General features: G+C 49.1%; 7 protein-coding genes across 7 annotated transcripts; 5 read left to right on the top strand and 2 right to left on the bottom strand.

Annotated features, from left to right (window-relative positions):
- Nucleotides 1-209: 209 nt before the first annotated feature.
- On the bottom strand, nt 210-2201 carry EV420DRAFT_1556906 (mitochondrial pyruvate dehydrogenase). Its single transcript, XM_060473680.1, has 7 exons — nt 2066-2201; nt 1935-2012; nt 1761-1876; nt 1449-1702; nt 1160-1398; nt 615-1108; nt 210-562 (listed from the first exon to the last, which is right to left on the bottom strand). Exons 1-7 carry the CDS (start codon nt 2139-2141, stop codon nt 452-454), a joined length of 1368 nt encoding a protein of 455 aa, XP_060328510.1. The 5' UTR covers nt 2142-2201; the 3' UTR covers nt 210-451.
- A 1870-nt stretch (nt 2202-4071) lies between these two features.
- Nucleotides 4072-4676, top strand: EV420DRAFT_1645350 (uncharacterized protein; the record flags this gene model as incomplete). The annotated part of the gene is made up of 3 exons (XM_060477767.1): nt 4072-4170; nt 4232-4373; nt 4429-4676. The coding sequence occupies 3 exons, from the start codon at nt 4072-4074 to the stop codon at nt 4674-4676; spliced, it is 489 nt and encodes a 162-aa protein (XP_060328509.1).
- Nucleotides 4677-5862: 1186 nt separating this feature from the next.
- Nucleotides 5863-6434, top strand: EV420DRAFT_1645349 (uncharacterized protein; the record flags this gene model as incomplete). Its single annotated transcript, XM_060477766.1, has 2 exons — nt 5863-5928; nt 5982-6434. 2 exons carry the CDS (start codon nt 5863-5865, stop codon nt 6432-6434), a joined length of 519 nt encoding a protein of 172 aa, XP_060328508.1.
- Nucleotides 6435-8890: 2456 nt separating this feature from the next.
- On the bottom strand, nt 8891-10012 carry EV420DRAFT_1765926 (uncharacterized protein; the record flags this gene model as incomplete). The annotated part of the gene is made up of 3 exons (XM_060480851.1): nt 8891-9231; nt 9286-9604; nt 9660-10012. 3 exons carry the CDS (start codon nt 10010-10012, stop codon nt 9226-9228), a joined length of 678 nt encoding a protein of 225 aa, XP_060328507.1. The 3' UTR covers nt 8891-9225.
- Nucleotides 10013-11067: 1055 nt separating this feature from the next.
- EV420DRAFT_1621567 (ribosomal protein L10e/L16) lies at nt 11068-11884 on the top strand (the record flags this gene model as incomplete). The annotated part of the gene is made up of 4 exons (XM_060475713.1): nt 11068-11157; nt 11210-11451; nt 11535-11756; nt 11809-11884. The coding sequence occupies 4 exons, from the start codon at nt 11068-11070 to the stop codon at nt 11882-11884; spliced, it is 630 nt and encodes a 209-aa protein (XP_060328506.1).
- Nucleotides 11885-12425: 541 nt separating this feature from the next.
- EV420DRAFT_1273217 (photoreceptor A) lies at nt 12426-14752 on the top strand (the record flags this gene model as incomplete). Its single annotated transcript, XM_060467749.1, has 3 exons — nt 12426-12552; nt 12642-14312; nt 14364-14752. 3 exons carry the CDS (start codon nt 12426-12428, stop codon nt 14750-14752), a joined length of 2187 nt encoding a protein of 728 aa, XP_060328505.1.
- Nucleotides 14753-16245: 1493 nt separating this feature from the next.
- On the top strand, nt 16246-18407 carry EV420DRAFT_1481824 (uncharacterized protein; the record flags this gene model as incomplete). Its single annotated transcript, XM_060469817.1, has 3 exons — nt 16246-17106; nt 17156-17680; nt 17778-18407. The coding sequence occupies 3 exons, from the start codon at nt 16246-16248 to the stop codon at nt 18405-18407; spliced, it is 2016 nt and encodes a 671-aa protein (XP_060328504.1).
- Nucleotides 18408-19509: the final 1102 nt, after the last annotated feature.

Genomic DNA, 19509 nt, shown 5'->3' with positions numbered 1-19509 from the left:
TTTTCCTACTTATTCCCCTTTCTCTCATAAAACGTGCCAGTTAGAGGCTCAGATTTGGCTCAGATAACTTTGACTGTCCGAGCACTTTCAATTTCATCAATACCGGAAATTCTCAGAGCACCGTTCCCCTGACATTGTGCATTATCGCTTACGAGGATTCTCACCAAGTGTTCACACGCTTGAGATTCTTCTTTTTAAATTCACAGGAACCACGCAAAAGCTCGAGCTTGTTTGATCACACGCTCGGGTACACTACATCAAATTTCCTTCGGGAATTCTGATACTACAGACAGAATAGAGTTATTTGTATGGGGGCTAAACAGTCACACGTTGTCGATACAACCAATTTTCTGTCTTTCGTAGTTTAGACATATTAGTAATAGTACACTTATGTGGAATATTGAAGGCCGGAAAAAGTCCTTCAGATGATAGATGATCAGATACGATGCATCTAGGGTAGCGGCTCTCGACTGCTCGACAGCCGATTGAGGTGAATATACACATCGGTCCCAAACCCGTCCATAGCTATTAGTCGAAGATCGCCACCAAAATAACGAGCATACTACCATCGGGGACGTGAGCCAGCAGTTCTCAAAGCAAACAGTCAACCTCACCAATCTTGATAATGGTAGCCCATAACCGAATCCAGCCATAGGGGCCTTAAAATCGCTTGCGTTAAAATCTTCAGACACGCCTTGACCTTCCATCGTCGTGTACATGTACGTCCAGATTAATGGTATGGCACTTCGGGGTATGCCGCCGCCTTCGTCGCTTATTTTTATAGTGATATCTTCCGTGCCCTCCACTACAACTACCTTTATAGGTGGATAACCATTTTCTGCATCAACACCAAATCTTTCCACAACCGCACGCAAAGAGTTCTTCAAGAGCTCGAAAACAATATGCGAAAGATGGCCTGGCACATAAGGAAAGCAAAGGTCGGGAGGACAAATGAGCTGAACGGGAGGTCCCTTGAACATGGCGTAATGCTCTTCGCATACGAACCGCGCATTTTCAATGGCTTCTTGTACGATGTCGTGAACGTTGGCATTGGTGCAAATTATGCCGACATAGTCATCGTGCGACTGTTCGCTGTTCAGCGCAATATCTTCATCATATAGTAAGGAAGCGAACATATTGCACAAGAAAAAAAACGCACGTTGTCCAATCAAGAACCGGATGCCAATCCGTGAAAGATAAAACCGGTCCAACCATGCCTGAACGTCGAGCCCAATATTTCTTTCCCCCTTGCTACGTTTCCACTCTAGAACACCTTGTGCTACAGTCGTCACGGTGGGGTCGTGGCGACTCTTTATCGCCTCCAGGGTTTTAGTGAAGCGTGCGTTGTAGTCCCGCACTTGAGGAGGCCAGTCAATGTTGTCGGTGTTGGCGTAGTACCTAACGAGTCGTATTCACAGAGACAGAAGACCAGGAAGGGGGAGGCTCACCTTCTCTCCATAGGAACTCTAAGCTTCAGTTTATTGAACCCATTACCACCGTTTCCGCTCAAATTCATCATGCCTTGCGATCCACCATGGTAACTTGTGTGCAGATGAGGATTATTGGCATAATCTTCTACTAATTGCGCCAAAGATGGGTTCGGAACGGGTTCAGGAAGCGATGAAAGTTTGTCATCACGCGTTCCAATCAAGGCGCGCCGAATATGTTGGGGAAGAACGATTTGCGGAAACGTTATGAGTTCCTGGCCGATATTTGGTTGTGAGGGGGGGAGATGGAATAACTATATACCAATGACTCACTTCGAATGACTGTGCATACCAATTCTTTACCTTCTTTATCGAAGGCATGGAGCTGAGATTATGTGGCAGCTCGTCAAGTTCTTTGACGCGGTGAGCCAAACGAACGGGGAGCTCCTCTACGTAGCACACGACCGTGAATCACATTTCATCCAAGCCAAACAGAATAAGGCATACCAGCAAGAAATTGGCTAGCTTTCAGCAGAGTTCCCTGACTAGGATTCTTGCCAAAGAGGACCATTTGTTGTAGAGAAACTGCAGCAACAAGTATGAACACCGCAGAATCCTTCGACAAGCTTGGTACTTACCTCCCGTTTGCGGGAAGCTAGCAAAATGGTGGATCTTGTCCCATAGGCTGGGGGTGATGCGAAACATCGAGCTCATGGTACATCCAGACGATGGAGGAGCAACTGACGGCGAGAAGGAAGGAGGAAGATGAACGGATGAGGACTCCGGGGTACCCCAGATTCACATGCCCCTATATCACGTGCTCTAATAGCCGGGGCCGAGAAAGCTTGAGCCTTGCCGGACTGTGTGAACATTAACCCACGTCCTTTCTATCAGCGTTCTCCAGTTGCAGCTATCCTAAAGACCAACTTTTCTTTCTATGGGTCCTATATCTACAGGTATCTCCGCGTTTCATTGGCAGACGGGGCCCCGTTGGTCTTACATCCGTATGTTTCCGGATGCAGACCAAGACAAATTCCCCTCCGCATCCAGGCCACCCCCCACACCCCACCGGGGTATCTTTGAAACCCAACTGTGCCGTCTTCGTTCTTGATTGACGTCCACAGGCATTTCCCGACTCTTCGACGTGCTTCGTCTGGTACATCTAGGCATCTTTGTTCTTGTGACCCGCCCACCACAACTGGTTCAGACGATGGAAATACTAGTCCTATCTGCTACACAGTTCGAGAAACTCCAACGAAAAGTTTGTGTTGTGGGCGGACCCGCTATGTTAGAGGATGCCACTTGAACTCACTGCTGGCAGCTTATGATTGAACCATTCAAGTATCGTCGTTCCTCACAGAGATTAGCGCTGCGACTAACAATAAATATAGGCATCCGATTTTAACGCATTCCCAGGATCCAGACATCGAGGTGGTCCACACGCGAGACCGGAGATGAAGTTGGCCGTTGTATCATGACAATTGACTTTAAAGATACTTTCCGACTCCTCTCAAGCCCCCGGAGAACTCTAATTTAGGCGGACGCGGCGGCCGACCGCATGGCAGGTCAACCCGCCGCTAATGGCACAGACTTGACGTCAACTTTTAAGAGTCACCCCTCTGACCATCAAAGCAAAGAATGCAACATAGCAGCTTCAGCAAGGACCAACAGGCGCTGCTTTGTCTCTGATATGGATTTTGGTACAGGATGACTGAGAAAAAGCGAAGAAGTCAACGGGTGTACCGTCCACTCACCTATAGGGAATGTACGGCCGTGACGTCAGCACATATACGACCTCCCACGCCGGTCTCAATGTCTCCAGGTTTCATCTTGAGTAGTACAAAATATCAGAACACTTTCCACTCCTGCATCAGAAGCTCTGAACAGCTCTGGGCTCGTCCTGGAAGCCTGCTACCCAGTACCTTTCTTTGCTCACGGTCTCATTGAAAGCACCTATATCGCAGCCGCTTGCACGTAATTATAAGCAGATGCCTCGGGAAGTCTTTGCAGCGATACTTCAGTGCTCGTGGGGGAGTTGGCGTTCTTTCATTGGAGTTTCGTGGTATTTTTAGGTACGTTTTCCTTCTACGAGGATTCGCAATATCATCTGACACCTTCCGGCGTGAAGTGCGCACTAATCATAATGTGGAAGAAGTCTTGGGGCCTTGGGCCTTAAAGTTTTGAATGGATGCCACAAGGTTTGTCGGAACTGCACTGTCCAATACACAGTACCCGCCGTGCCAATGCATCACACTGATCATCAGGCTGTCAAAATCAGGTCGAGGGAACATGGGACGAGCAGAGGAATGCATGTAAATGCCAAGCCCGTCATGCATGAGTGCTTGAGGTAAGGACGGACTTCGTTTCTTTCGAAAGACAAAATAACGCTAAACCTAGGCTAATATTGTATCTGAGCTCTGCCTCAACCAGGATACTAACATTCACGCCAAGGATAAACGCGGAGCTCAAACCCTTCCGTTCGGTCCAGAAACTCGGTAATCTCCTCTGCGGGTTCCACGCCTTTCAGCTCCAAGAAATGATGGTTTTTTCGGAATCGGTCTGGAGGGCTATCCTGGAACCTCCATTGTTTCGTTCTCAGTCACCGGTGGCTATGAGATCCGACTATAAAATAAGGGATTCTCTTATGAATGCATATCCTCAAGCTAAGGCATCTTCAAAAATGAAAGGCATACTATCTTGCGTCATTGCATTCCTCTACTTGGGCTTCGTCTCTGCGACGCAGGTAGGCTCCTCCATTAGGTCTTTGGCCATTATCGGGCTCGATGTTAATCTTCTACTCCCAGAATACCGACTCAGCGATTCCTCTCCTCCGAGGATACGACGGGGCGACTCAGGATCATTTTTACACAACCAACGCCGCAGAAATGGAGAATGCTATCACTGTGCTCAATTACAAATCTGAGGGTGATGCAGCTCGCATTTTTGGTTCCCAAGTTTCCGGAACGGTACCATTCTATCGCACATACCACCCCACTCGTAGTTGATCATTTCTACACCACATCCATTGACGAGCGCAACAACGCGGTCCAGAATTTGGGATATAATGACGAGGGTATTGTTGGATACATCTATCCTTCGGCGGCGTGCTGCAGCGTCCCGTTCTATCGCTTGTACAACCCAACTGTGCACGATCATTTCTATACCGCCAACGCGAACGAGAAAAACACCGCAGCCCAGACCGATGGGTATGTGGACGAGGGCATTGCAGGATATGTCCTTTCCGTTTGATTGCAGTATGTGGAGTCCATGTGTCTGATCACAACATTCATTAACCTGCATCACAGATGACGATTGTTCCTTGTAGATCATGATGATGTCCGAATGATATTTTCCCTTTTCCGTCAGTTTCTCCTGCGGAGAGAGCGATGATAAGTTAAGCATCAATCACATCATTTCGGGGGTTGAATATCTATACACAAGAACACGCCGTGCCCTTCATGAACATATTTGGACAGGAGGTACGTTGATGTATCAGACGTCCGAGCACTGTTTTTGAACGAATACAATTGACATCTGCACCAACAAAAAACGGGGATTTCAAGGCGCTTCCATTCATCTCCAGAACTCGAACATTTCACATGTAGTGCCGCCACCTTCCGGGGCCTGAAGCTTCAGGTCTCAAGCTTTACTAGACCTTCCATTTGTTTCGTTCGCCCAAATTGGATCGAAGACATGCAATCCACTATACCTCAAGTATACCTGAAGCCTTGTGTACAGCGGGGCGAAGTCTCGAGCAACTGCATCCCAAAGTTTCAATAGTATAGCGTGTGGGATATTTACCAAGACTTCAGTTGTGGACGGGCGCTCGGCTCTCCTTGTGTATCATCTCAGCGAAAGACATTGAAGGGGTAAGTCATCAACATACGTATTTCTTATAGCACCATTGTCATTTCCGTTAGGATAGCTGAGGGGATTAGCGGCCGCTTGTCAGCGTCATCACCAGTGCCTCAGGATCACTATGACACAAAATCAGTGCTTATTCAATCAAAATCGAACAAGCTTGAGGTTTGCCACCGTAACCCTGCCCCGTGCACTTCATACATCGCCCACACGCACCATCTCTGTGGCGATCAGTTCGGGGAGCATGTGAGCAGCAAAAATGTACGTAGATGTCAAACCCACGGGTAATTGAGGCACGAACGCTGTTCGCTCAAAGATCTGCGAAATCCAGTTGGCCACTAAGCGTCTGCCTGATCTCGGCCTCAACCATAATAGGTATGAACAAAATCGCTCAGGGCCTTCTGTGAGTCGATCATTCAGTTTTGCGATTTGACAGTTCTTCTATTCGCTCCGAAATGTACGCAGGAGTATCCAGGAATTCGGGCTTCATCTTTCAGGTCAGTCACCAGGGAGTCGGACATTCAATCATACTATAAAACGAGGGTAATTCTCTCATAAATTCATATCCTCAAGCATGAAAGGTTTACTACTGTCTTGTGCCATCGCTTTCCTCACCTCGCGCGTCGTCTCTGCGACGCAGGTAGGTTACTTCATTAGTTCTTTCGCTACTGCCAATTAAGCGTCTATCCGCAGAATACCTGCCCCCAAGACCAGGCAATACCTCTCCTCCGAGGATACAACGGAGGGTCTAATGACCATTTTTACACCACCAGTGCTGCAGAAATGGAAAATGCTATCACCCAGTCGAAGTACAGTTCCGAGGGAGACGCAGCCCTCGTCTTTGGTTTCCAAGCTCCCGGAACGGTGCCGTTATATCGCACATACCAGCCCAGTGTTGTGGATCATTTCTATACCACCAATGAAAACGAGCGCAACAACGCGATCCAGAATTTGGGATATAATGACGAGGGTATCACTGGATACATCTATCCTTCCGCACTGTGCGGAAGTGTCCCGTTCTACCGCTTGTACAACCCAACGGTACATGACCATTTTTATACCGCCAATGCGAACGAGAAAAACACCGCAGCTCAGACTGGCGGGTATGTGGACGAGGGCATTGCAGGATATGTCCTACCTGTTTGAACGCAGTACGTCAAATTCATACATCCGGTTAGAATATTTACTGACTTACACTATTCTCAGGCGAGAGCAGCCTCGTGTGGATCTAATATTTTAACTGCTTTCAGTTGTCCGTAACATTGTGACTGCCAGATGATATATATCAGTTTCTTCCATAAACAGTGATGATAGCACACAGAACGACCTTGATGCAAGACATATCTAGACAGGAAATCCCTGACTTCTTCAAATCTGTTGAAGCGTGCAATTCGCAATTGGATCAATAACAGGATGTCTCTGTGAGATTGAAGGGGTTTTTAAATTCTTCAGAAAGCAAAATAATGGTACTTCAAAGAAAGAACTTACAGGGTATCGCCGCCATCAGCATGCTGATTTTGGATTCTGAGGAAATCCGGCCTTCCATCCAGGAGACTTCACCGAATTCAAGGGAAGAATCATCCTAGAGAAGGTATGCGTTAGGTACAGACAAGCCAAGCAGTCAAGCAGGCGGTGTACAAGCAAGGGATAAGCAGCTAAATTCACCACAGTGCTTGTACAGGAAAACTTTGGGTCAAGAGAGTAGCATCATGTTACATTCCATCAAGCGCGATTAAACAAGGCAGAAGGAGATCTCAAGGAGACAGTTTGTCGCACCCTGGTGCTAGCGGCTGGCACCGACTCAGACGCGGCAATTGCCACATCCAACTTGCAGTGAACTCCCGTCTGCCTTTTACCCGTTCTGATACTGTTTTTCAATCCAGTACGCCTAATATCTCCGGCCTCACGAGCTTGTGAGCTGGTGGTGAAGTGGTGGTTAGGGAGGCACCACCCCCGTACGATCATATCGTAGAGCGCGCGGACCAGGACATGGCATTACAGCTTCTACTAGCTCCTTGAACATCTTCCTGTTTGTTTCCCTACGTCTCACTTTAGACTTGGGGTGCCTTCTACGCTTCATTCATTGATATCAACAGATAATTCTTTCTAACTGCTAAGGCTGGAGAATCCTAGTATGACTGAGCCCGCTTTATTCTGGCTCTTTAGGAAATGACGACAACTTTTAGCCAGCTCTGACAAGTGTGAATGCGTTGCTGATCCTTGATTCTTCAAGCTCCTGGAGCTGTATCCTCTGCATTGTGCATAAAGTGGGCATAGGCAGTGAAAATGTGTGACGCTCCTGTAGCAATCCGACTTCGGCTCTCAGACTCGGCCCTACTATGCCTCATATGGCATACTTCCAGGTATCCAGTGAGGTATCTCAGACTTCCCAGTCACCTGTTAGAACGTTTCCTTTGATGTCGGATTACTAGTTGAATGGCGCCTTCCCATCGTCTTCGATCTATCCGGAAACACATGTCCATCACATCGAACAAAGAACAAATCCCCAATGCCTGACTGGGTGCCAGGACTTCCTTACTATCCGCTCAGGGCAAGCTTGGCAGGGACAATGCTTCGTCTCAGCACCTGGACACTCGAGGTATGTAGGGTGCTTATTGAGATTCAAAAGTCGAGTTAGAAAATCAGTCAGCTGATTAAATATCTGTCTTCGTTCCGGAACGAGAAGGACTTGATACTCTGGTCTGCACAACTTATCATTCCGGCTGTACGAGTCGACTTGACAGGCCTTCCATTCCTTTGAGATGTGTTCCGAGAGCTGACTTCGTAGAATCGTATTCGCTCCAAGATGTGTCTTAGTAGTGATGACGCCATTCACATACAAGTAGGATACGGTGTTTGTGAAAACATATCTTCAAAAAGTCTACGGGATTATCGAAAGGCTTAGTACTGACCTACGTATCTGCTCATCTCTCATTGGGTGTCGTTTCTGTGACGGAGATAAGCCATCCCATTTGCATCGTCGGTTAAATTTTTGGCTACCGCTTCACCGCGCGCTTAACAAAGAGGATTCAGACCATTTATAGACCACCAAAGCTACCGTCGCTGGCGGCTGGAAGCTCGAAGGAGACGCTGCCTGCATCTACGACTTCCAAGCTCCCTGCAGCGACTGTACCACTCTATCGTATGTACTCGCCTGCCGCCGTTTATCGCTTCTACACCACTGATCAAGCACAGCAAAACAATACAATCAATAATCTTGGATTCACCGACCAGGGCATCGCTGGGTACATTTACCTTTCGACTTTTTAACTTTGTGGTAGCGTTCCATTCTACTGTATGTATCAGACCACTACGCATGATCATTCCTACACCATTAATGCGGCTGAGAGGGACAACACTGTCAAAAATGGAGGATGTCAGGAGGAGCACATCGCGGGATATGTTTCTCCTATTTAATCGCAGTAAGCCGACGTCATCTTCCTAGCGTAAATCCATGTTGGTCAACATCATTTCCAGGCCGGTGTCTCTAACCTGTCGCGCAGACTACCTATAGTTATTGCGTAGTCGGTTTCGTGCTATGAATTAGCCTGCTAAGAATGAGTTGTGTCCTAATAGTAATGGAATCTGTTTCAAGAGTTCAAGGTCAAATGATCAATTTCAATTCGGGATACAGAACTACAGTCAAACAATACAGACAACAAAACTACAGATGAATGTAATACATACAATTGAATATCAGGGAAAAAGAGATCAAGTGATGATATAGAGCGGTCGCCGCCTGGGTTGGCATAAGGGCATAGATGAGCATAGATAGGCATAGATGGCATAGACAGCATAAGTGGCATACTGGCGGCAACCGGCTCTTGAAGATTGTGGTCAATACAAGGTGGCGCAGGAAAGATGAAACGGAGAAAAAAATGAACAAGAAACGAAAGGAATAATTCAGTGCAGAAGAGTTGCGCGGTGCCGGGCGGGTTTACATCTGTGAAAGTACGTTAGTTTAGACGAAGATGTGAGACTGAAAATGATCACTCACGACACAAGCTTTAAGCTGTTGCTTATCGTAAGGACATTGGCACTCCTGAAGGATCCATCTACGATTCATCGCTGCAACGAGAAGTCTGGTTTCTTTAGCCACCTCGTCCTCTTCGGAGTCCTCCTCGACCTCTACGTCAACAAAGGCGGCGAAAGACTTCGGTCTCCTCAGCTTCGAAGGTGTGCCGATCTTAGGAGACCCGTGCGACTCGGTGCGGGAGCGGGAGGTACGGGTTATTGAAGATAGCTCCTTGACGCGGACCATTTGAGCAGGAGCCATGGGGGCAGCTGGAAGAACAGTTGGAGTCGTTTCCCGCGCCCTGTTCCTTAGGTACAGACTTGAGCCTAAGCAAGACACCGGCAGTCTTGACGAACTTGCGTGTCGTGGAGTCGGCCCTCTGACGCGTGAGCCTATCGATGACCGGAGAAGGCAGAGCAGGCGAAGGGGGTCTATCCACGTTCGAAGAACGCTTCAGGCGGAGGAAACTGGGGGCGGTGGCTGCAGAGCGGATGCTGAGGGATCTTTGGGCCTTGATCCTGAACCTGTTGGATGCCACTTTAACATTACGTTCCTCGGGAGACTCGACCATCGTCTCATCTGAAGAGCCAGACATGGAGCGCAGGTGGAAGCCCCGAACAGACGACGTGCGCGAGGACAGTGAGTCGGCATAGGTGGCACCATTGGAGCGAACGTGGGGATGAGTCAACTGGGAAGCAGCAGGCGACATGATGTTCTTAACAATAAGCTCGAACGAAGGAAGTGGGAGTTATGTTCTTGTGGATTATATAGGCCAGCCTTTTGTGTGTTCGGGTTTGGTCGTTGGCTTGGTCTCTTTGTCCGTGGGATGGTTGCATGGTGGCGCCTATTGTTTTCATATTTCGGCCAATATCTTTGCTCTATCGTGGCTAGGCAGTGTGATTTTCAAGCCTCGGACACGCCAATTTCGGACCATACGTTCCCTGTGGAAGCTTTCATCTAGAAAGCCAAAGCTCAGATGCTGATAAGCTGAATCCTAAGACTTCTTTGCCTCTAGTAACAGCACGAGTAGATAATTGTGACGGTGCATTAATGATCCAAGTGGGAGAAATCCAAAGAACGGCATTAATTAATACTGTTGTTATCCCCCACATATATCAAGACGCCCAGGAAGACGAGTTACAAGGTAGATTTGCTGTAAAAGTCAAAGGTGGATGCTCATTTGGCCTTGGATACTTCGATGTGCACCCATCGTGGTCGGTGTGTCGTAAACGCCAGAAAAACGGGTACCAGCATAGCCCTAGTCAAGGCCAAGTCAGCTTTCCAGTTCACCAAAGGTAATAAGAAGATCCAATATAGATGGTGTTGATTTGTCTAGACTCCATGTGCTTTCTTCGCTGCGGTTCAGCGGCTTTGGCTTTAGCTTCGTTGTGTCTGTAGTCAGGTTACGTGTACAGTATTACTTAGATCCGAGTACGGGTGGCTGTGTCGTTACGAACTCCGATTGAAGGTCCGAACTCCGACTCGCATCACTAATCAGTTTTGTAAAGACATTACTCATCCAGCCTGAAGGCATAAAAGGGCGGCTGCGCGCTCAACTACCCATCCCCCTCCGACCGTCAGACTCAGAATTCAAGGTAAGCGCTGTTTCTCTCTGTACTGGGTGAAATTTGCGTATGGATGGAGTCCTGGAGAGCTGGATTAGGTTGGACGAAATTGGATGACGCAAATTGAGATCGCATTGCCTGCATATCTTGTGGAGCTCGTTGGAAGGCTGGATGCTAACATTGAGGTTATCTCTTATAGATGGGTCGCCGACCAGCTCGTTGCTACCGCTACTGCAAGAACAAGCCGTACCCGAAGTCCAGGTACAACCGTGGTGTCCCGGATCCCAAGGTATATCTCATACCTCTCCCGCTCATTAGCTGCGATTCTAAGGCTTGTTCAGATCCGTATCTTCGACCTTGGTAGGAAACGTGCCTTCGTGGACGACTTCCCCTTCTGCTGCCACCTCGTCTCCGATGAGTATGAACAGCTCTCCTCAGAAGCCCTGGAAGCTGCTCGTATTTGCGCCAACAACATACGTCCACCAAGGACTAGCGGAAGGATTCTTTCCATCTCCGTGTTCGCGTGCACCCCTTCCATGTTCATTCGGATTAACAAGATGTTGAGTTGTGCTGGAGCTGATCGGTGAGTGGTCCCATTGCTGCAGTTTTCGGTTAGTGTACTAAGATGCTTTAGACTCCAAACTGGTATGCGTGGCGCTTGGGGAGGAAAGCCCTATGGTCCGTTGCACGGGTCAACATTGGACAGATCATCTTGTCCATCCGATGCAAGGATGCTAACGCCCCTGTCATCATGGAAGCACTTCGCCGTGCCCGGTACAAGTTCCCTGGCCGCCAGAAGATCATTGTTTCTAAGAAGTGGGGTTTCACTAACGTCGACAAGGCGGATTACCTCAAGCTCAAGGCGGAAGAAGAAGGTGTTGCAGTTGAGTATCACGTATTAGTGCATCCATCCGAAGTTATTCTGATGTGTATTATTCAGGGACGGTGCCTATGTGCAGTTCATTAGGCCCAAGGGCCCTCTTGAGCAGAACCTGAAGAACCAGCTGAGGGCGTAAGTCTATATGAATATGTATATTGCATACGCTAGTTTGGAGGTAATCCAGTGTCACCATCTTCGCCTTGTTTCTGTTCCATTCTTTTCACTAAGCTTCGCGTGATTCTTGCCCTTATATTCACTGGTCCATCTATTAACCATGGGTGGTCTCAGGGGAAAGGGGGCATATATTGATTTACTGTGTAGTTAAGCTATGTTTTCTGACAGTGACGAGTTGATGTCGTCTTTGTTTGGCGACCTATACACATTCCAATAATATTATCGTTGAATACGAATTGTGAGAATACAAATGATTTGATTTTGATTTTAATTTTGGATGATTATTAGCTAAGATGATTTTCTGATTTCATCAATATGGAGCCGCCCTGCTTATTGTCTCTCCACCACCATCGGACCGACGTCGGCACCTCAAAATGGACCATGCCTACAAACGCGACCAGTTCGACAGGGAAGGAACGTACCATCGAGAGATGTACCCGTCAATGCCCTCTGTTTCCTCAAATACATCAAGGCCGCCGATAACTATCCAAGTGCCTCAGTTTATGTATACTGGTCCACCAACACTGGCGCCGGGCGGTGGAGCGGAGGTCTTGGCTCCAGGGATGCTCACTGAAGGCTCATGGATGGAGAACAATGGGTTCAGCAGCGTAGCGCTGTCTTCGTATGCTAGTCTTCCTGCAGGGTGGGCACTGACACTTATTGTTATCACGCAAGGTACTCGACGTTGAAGAATTATAACACGGTCCCTGCACCACAAGAGACTGTCGAAGAAATGCAGCGGGAGTCGCATTCGGCGCCATTTGACTTTCCGTCGTCGTCTGCGACCTCGCCAGCATCAATGCCCAGTCCCCCAGCCCCATTACTGCAGCCGACGCCTATAGCCCTGACCATGCCTATTTCGCCTGCAACGTTCACCTCCGTTCCAAGTGCACCTTCAGCCCTTGGTCTTCCTGTTTACTCTACCTCGGGTTTCGATATTCTCTCTGTACTCGCCCGCGTTGCTACTCGGCCAAACCCCACCGTCACCCTAGGGCCAGTTGATCTTACATCATCTTTCGTTGTTGTTGACGTCCGGCGGCACGACCACCCTATCGTATACTGCTCTCCAACATTTTGCCAGTTGACAGGTTACCCGGAGCGGGAGATTCTAGGGAGGAATTGCCGTTTTCTGCAAAGCCCTGACGGTCGGGTTAGAAGGGGCGAACAACGACAGTATACGAGCAACGAAGCCGTTGCTCATCTTAAGAAGAGCCTCAGCGCAGATAAAGAGTGTCAAACATCTATCGTCAACTACCGCAAGGGCGGAGGAGCGTTTATAAACCTTGTGACCGTCATTCCCATCCGCGGGGGTTTCAGCGATACGCGCGGCGGCGAGGAAGACGAGGTCATCTACCACGTAGGCTTCCAGGTAGATCTTACGGAGCAGCCGAACGCTATTTTGGAGAAGCTCAAAGACGGATCTTACATCGTCAATTATCCCCCTCAGACCATGCTGCATCCCCTCGGTGACCTCCAAACTCTATGTATGGGATCAACTAAGAAGAACTTCATACCACCACTAGTGATGTCCTCACACCTCAAGGCCATCCTTCAAGCGTCGTCTGACTCTAATAATGAGAAGACAGAAGATGGAAATTTAAACCACCCCCTTTCCCTTTCCCTTCTTTCGCACCTACCTGACTTCTTTCTCGTCGTTTCGTTGAAGGGGGCATTCCTTTATGTGGCTCCTGCAGTGCAGCATGTACTCGGGTATACTGCGGACGAGTTGGTAGGAAAAGCTCTTGGAGACATATGCCATGCCGCAGATGTTGTCCCGCTGATGAGAGAACTGAAGGAGAGCTCGACATGGTCCACACCACCGCATAGTCAGGGCGACTCGGGCAAGCCTGCTGATTCAGATGGGAAACCCAAGACAGTCGATTTACTCTTTCGTGCACAAACTAAAGCTGGTGTACATGTCTGGATGGAATGTCGCGGAAGACTGCATGTCGAGCCAGGGAAGGGGCGAAAGGCGATTGTGCTTTGCGCGAGGTCCAGAGCAATGACGTCGTTATCTATATCCTCGGCTTCACCTCTAGATGGTCTGTGGGGCACGATAAACAGAGATGGTGTCGTTCTTATGGTTGGCAGTGGTCATTTGCGAAGCCAGAGGATCACATTACGAGACGAATGGGGTTGGTCAGAAGCTGAGCTCGTTGGGAAACCTCTAGCTGCTGTCTTGGAAGGCGTCGACAACCTGTTCTATCGTGGTGGAGGCAGAGGTAGAGGCAGAGCCCGGACCAAGGGTGGCGGGAATATTGACGTGGAATTCTCTCTCTACGATACTGGCAGCTCACCCAGTGTTGGAGTAGGCGAACCGCCCTTAGTATACCAGATCATACCTCTGCCTTCAACTGCAATCGCCACAGATTACGGAACCGCTTATGCTAGTGCGTCAGGCGCTGGGCCTCCTACGACCTCCAGTTCTTCCGGCCCTCCAGGTGCTGTTCTGGCACTCTTTTCTGACCTTGACACCTCCCGCGCTTCGAGCTGGCAATACGAGTTGCAACAATTGCGATTCGCAAACCAGCGGTTGGCAGAGGAGATTCGCGTGCTGGAGGACGAGCGAGGTACGAATATGGCCTCACCAACGAGTTCCTTCACGCCGAACTCTGGCTCATCCCCTTATCCGGCGACTGGGGGGTCGTTTAGCAGCTCGTTTGCGCAGTATGCGAATGCTAGTGGCTATACGGCCACAAGTCAGCCTATAAACTCGGAAGGATTATATTCGCCTAGTGGGTACATTCCGGTCAACGCTGGATATTCGAATTTCCAATGGCCAACGGCCATGTATTCTGGTGTAAAGCGCTCGTGGGACCACCCAGCTTAAAAAGAAATCACACTCATAGGTCCTAAAGTCCCTGAACTTTAACCTCTACAGTAAGACTCTATGCTCATATCATCTACTGCGCTTTGTGACGTCCCTGAATCCAGAAAAAGCGATATCCACGGACCTACAGCTATATAAACTACTATACACGATGTATTATTTTCAGGTTGCTTTCTTGTCATTTTCAACGTTGTCGCTCTCAGTGTATTTATATCACCTCTGACCACTACCTCATCTTATTACGCCCACACTTACATTACGGGAAATGATTAATAGGTTGAGCTTTGGATAACTGTACCTAATCAAATTGCATGGAATCAACTTCCTTTGACAAGCAGGAGGCAATTCGACCGTTTCAGGACGCATGCTATTGTATGTGCGGACGTATTTACACGCTTCCCCGCTGGTCTTCTGGTAAGTTCCGAGGGACATATATCGTCCGGGACACAATCGGCTTTACGCTCAATCCATCAGAGCCTTGTAGAACTGCCTCCCGCAATGAAAAGGGTAAATTGGTGTCCGTTTGATCGGCGTTCGTGGTATGTCTTGCTTGAATGACAAATGGTGGAACGCGGCGGGTTCCTGACGATCGTCGGGTGTCGGGATCTATATAAAGGAAGACCTGCAACCTATAAATCCAGATCCTTTCATCGTCCCTTCTTTGGATAAGAATATACAGGAGGAATGGTGTCATTTTCGAATACAGTCCATATCGATGGGCCTGAGATACAGTGAGCTGGAAGGGCTCTGGTTCCCGCGCGCGACGCCCCATTAATAGATCGATAATTATAGACTGAGGGTTAGACAGGACGTGTGAGTCGAGTCACTACCTATCTTCAGGTCCAAATCTTTGGATCATCAGTGAAGCTGCGGATGCTGGGAATCATGAGAATCAGAGCAAATAATGAAACAACAACTCCCCTTTTTGCGCTCTCGTACGTGATATTAGAGGTTAGACGCGGGTATGAGAGTGGATAGACGGGTTGTGATATCCGACGTCACTCGTTTTCCATCGATTTCAGCGCTATGCGTATCACTTGATTGTCGGAACTCGAGGTACATAGACAAGACCAAGGAGAGCTGTCGACATGGTTACAGCCTGAGTTTTATATTCATCAGTTAACAAGGCTGGCCAGGGGATTTCAGCCGTCTTGTGTCGTCGCAAGGGGGGCCACGGCAGACGAGCACAGACCTCGTAGGAGGCTGGGACTCCGCAACTGAATTGAATGAACGTTATATAAAAATATCGCGCGCGCACGTGCCTATATCGGATCGTGAAGCAATGAGAACACAGCAGTAACTTGCCCGAGTAGTCCACTCTTGGAAGGAACGTTTCACGATGAAACAGCGAATGCGACTGGCTCGTTGTTCGATAATTGCGTCGCGCAGCAGGTAATTTGGGAGGGCAGTGCCTGTGTGGCGGTGCCGTTTGCAAATAAGGCGCAACTTTAGACCAAATATAGATTTGTCTTAAATTCCTTCCAACGACGACTATGTCTTTGCCCCCTGTACCTCCGCGTCCATACGACTACGACGACGCCGCTCCTGGCCCGCCGCCTCTCCCGCCCCACCCGCCAGAAATCCGGTATCACCCCTACGAGGTCGGCATCAGCGCCTCGTCACCTTTGCCCGCTCCTCGCGCTCACCAAGCCGCCAGCGTCGCCGCCGACCTAGACGCAATGTCGCGTGTCATGTCACCGCCTGCAATGTCGTCGTCAATAAATTATAATCCTGGATTCGCTCTACCGTATCCTGGCTCGCCTTCGCCGCCATCTCATGTAGACGTGTCCCAGTCCATCGCTGCCATCGGTAGGACGCCATCGATGTTCTCTACCTTTGGACGGCCGCCTTTACCACCAACGCCTCTACAAACGTCGCTCACGGCGCCGATTCCCACGATACCGTCGCTCGACTCTGCTCTGAGCACCGTGCAACAGCCTTCTCACGACCCTGCATTACGTATCGCTTGGTGTCGAGACGTGCTGTATCTTGTAGACAGGCATACTCACGCTCCGCCTAATGAACCCGTCGTCGGGCCAGTGATAATAACAGACCCGAATCTTACTCGCCTAGTCCAATATGCTATACCAATCATCCTGTCACTGGCTTCATCGCAGCCGCCGCAACCAGAAGCGCTGTACCTGCGAGCTTCACTCGCCGCCAGTGGTGCATTCCCCGACCAACTCCCACCCAATCCACGGGCAGCTTTTAGGGACTTTGAGTCCGCTGCTCGCGCCGGATTCCACAAGGCGTGGTTCCGTCTGGGCAGAGATTACGAAACATTCAACGACCTGACCCATGCCCGAGATTGTTTCGAACGTGGCGTCAAGTTTGGCGTTGAGGCGAGCATCTACGTGCGTTCGTTCTTGCTTTCCCTTTGGTCTATTCTGATTATTCCAACAGCGAATGGGCATGGCTCACTTACTCGGCCAGCTCGGTCTTCCTGCGTCGCCCCAGACTGCTTTACCTCTCCTCCAGCGTGCTGCTACCCTCGCTTCTCTAGAAACGCCACAGCCCGCATACGTATATGCACTTATTCTTCTCAACGAATTCAACCTTGTCTCCGTCCCACCAGCTCTTCTGCAGCCTCTCATACCCGCTGGATCATCTCCGCCCCTCGAAGCCCGTACTCATCTTGAGCGATCAGCTTACCTTCACTTCCCTCCTGCCCAATACAAACTAGCACACGCGTATGAATTTGCTCAATACCCCTGGCAGTTTGATGCTCTTCAATCAGTAGAGTGGTACTCCAAGGCATCGCAAGCAGGAGAAGTTGAGGCTGACATGGCTCTCTCAAAATGGTTCCTGTGTGGATCAGAAGGTGCCTTCGAGAAGGACGAAGGATTAGCTTGGGTGTTTGCGGAGCGAGCTGCAAAACAGGGGCTGCCAAGCGCAGAATTTGCCATGGGGTACTATGCCGAAGTAGGCGTAGGTGGTTCGATTGATGTAGCCAAGGCCATCGATTGGTATCAAAAGGCGAGTTTGCCATCTCCTTATGTTTCATGTGTTCTGATCTTCATCGTAGGCTGATTCGCACGGCAACACTGATGCTCGAGACCGACTTGATGCTCTCACTCAATCGCGTCCAGCTCCCCTCTCTCGCCAAGAACACGACGTCATCACCGAGTCCAAGCTTGTGCGAACGCGAACCCAAGCTCGTTTGAAATCGGAAGCACAACCCCACGGTGGTCGTCGTGGAACGGCTTCTGGCAACCCCAATGTCGTCGAAGTGATCCGCAAAAACACGCTGATGGAGATGCCTCATTCTGCACCACCACATCGGAGCAGTGTCAGTATGCCTCCACCGAGCGGCCCTCCCATGCCTGCGCCAGTGAGAGGGAACAGTGGGGGAAGCCTGCAACCACAACAGATGCCAGGACGAAACCGGTACTCACTTGCGGATCCGGGATTCAACTCTGCTCCCCCGTCGACATCATCATCGCCTTCGCCTTCATTGAGACCGCAACGAACGGAGTCACCGGTGGGGATGGGGAGAAGGACAGGTAGTCCTGCCACGGGTAGAATTCCCAGTGGCGTGGCTGCTACGCCGCAGCCTCCTGCGCAGGACAGACCTAAGCCGTCCGGTCCGACTACGTTCGCGGAGATGGGCTTCCAAGGCGCGAAGGCTGAGGACAAGGAGTGTGTTATCATGTAAGCTACAGGGCAGTACGAATGCCTTGGTATGAGTCCGTTATTTATTTATTGCATATCTCGATACCTTTTTTCTCATACTTAACACTAAAACACTAAAACCATCGATCATTAGTATCTTACAATGGACGTTTCTCCTTCATACACTTACATCGTATCTAGTCTAGTCTTTGTCTGTAGGATAGAATTTGTGGAAGAAGTACAATTAACGCGGAGAAAATACTGCTGTGTAGAACGGATTATTGTTTACTTTCTCTTGGAATCGATGTGTATCTCAGTTCATCATTACGCTACACAGCGCACCTACTGCCACTTTACATTTTAGCCGCGACAAACTGGTCTCCTCAAGATGTCCTTCTCTTTCCTTGTTTACTCACGCTTGATGGAATGTAACGTGCCGCTCTCATGAACCAGAGTTTTCCTGTACAAGTACTGTGGCCAATTTAGCTGCTTATCCCTCACTTTGCTTGACTTGTTCAAATACTAGCCTGGCGGTCAGAACGGTTCGAAGCTATAGCCGAAACTATTCGTTGCTGCTAATATGTGTACCTAAGGCGTACTTGCTCTCAAGACATCGTGACTTTGATTCTTTTCCTTGAGGTCGGTGAAGTTTGGGTGAAGTTTCCTGGACAGAAGACCAGATTTCCTCAGAATCCAAAATTGGCAGCGAGGCTCAACCGTACTATAAGGCTGGCTACACATGTCCGTTATCGATAGCAGTTGCTAGTTCTGACCAGAGTTTCAACTGAGTTTGAAAGCTGCTATACTGGGTAACTCGGATACCCTTTGCCGTCGCAACTGCATTGCACGATTCAGTAACATTGGCATCTCCATCACGTCTACTCCCTCTTACGACGTGTAAACCCGTGTTTTTCTCTCTGGGAGCACTTCCTTAGGACGTTACAAACCTTTCCCCTTCGTTTCTTCTGGTTTTTCAGGTAAGAATTTATGATCTCTTTGCTTCAGCGGTTCAAAACACTGTCTGCTTCTATCAGATCTTCGTTGGAACCGTGAACTATATGAGACGAAGTACCCATACAGCTGCTACTGTAGATGTAAGATTTTCTTTATAAATATTTACATGTCTGATATTCCGTTCAGATAGA

The sequence above is a fragment of the Desarmillaria tabescens genome (genome assembly GCF_030435595.1).
Source record: "Desarmillaria tabescens strain CCBAS 213 chromosome Unknown EV420scaffold_28, whole genome shotgun sequence".
Taxonomy (NCBI): Eukaryota; Fungi; Basidiomycota; class Agaricomycetes; order Agaricales; family Physalacriaceae; genus Desarmillaria; species Desarmillaria tabescens.
Note: the sequence above shows the minus strand (reverse complement) of the source record. Positions and strands in the feature narration are given on the sequence as shown.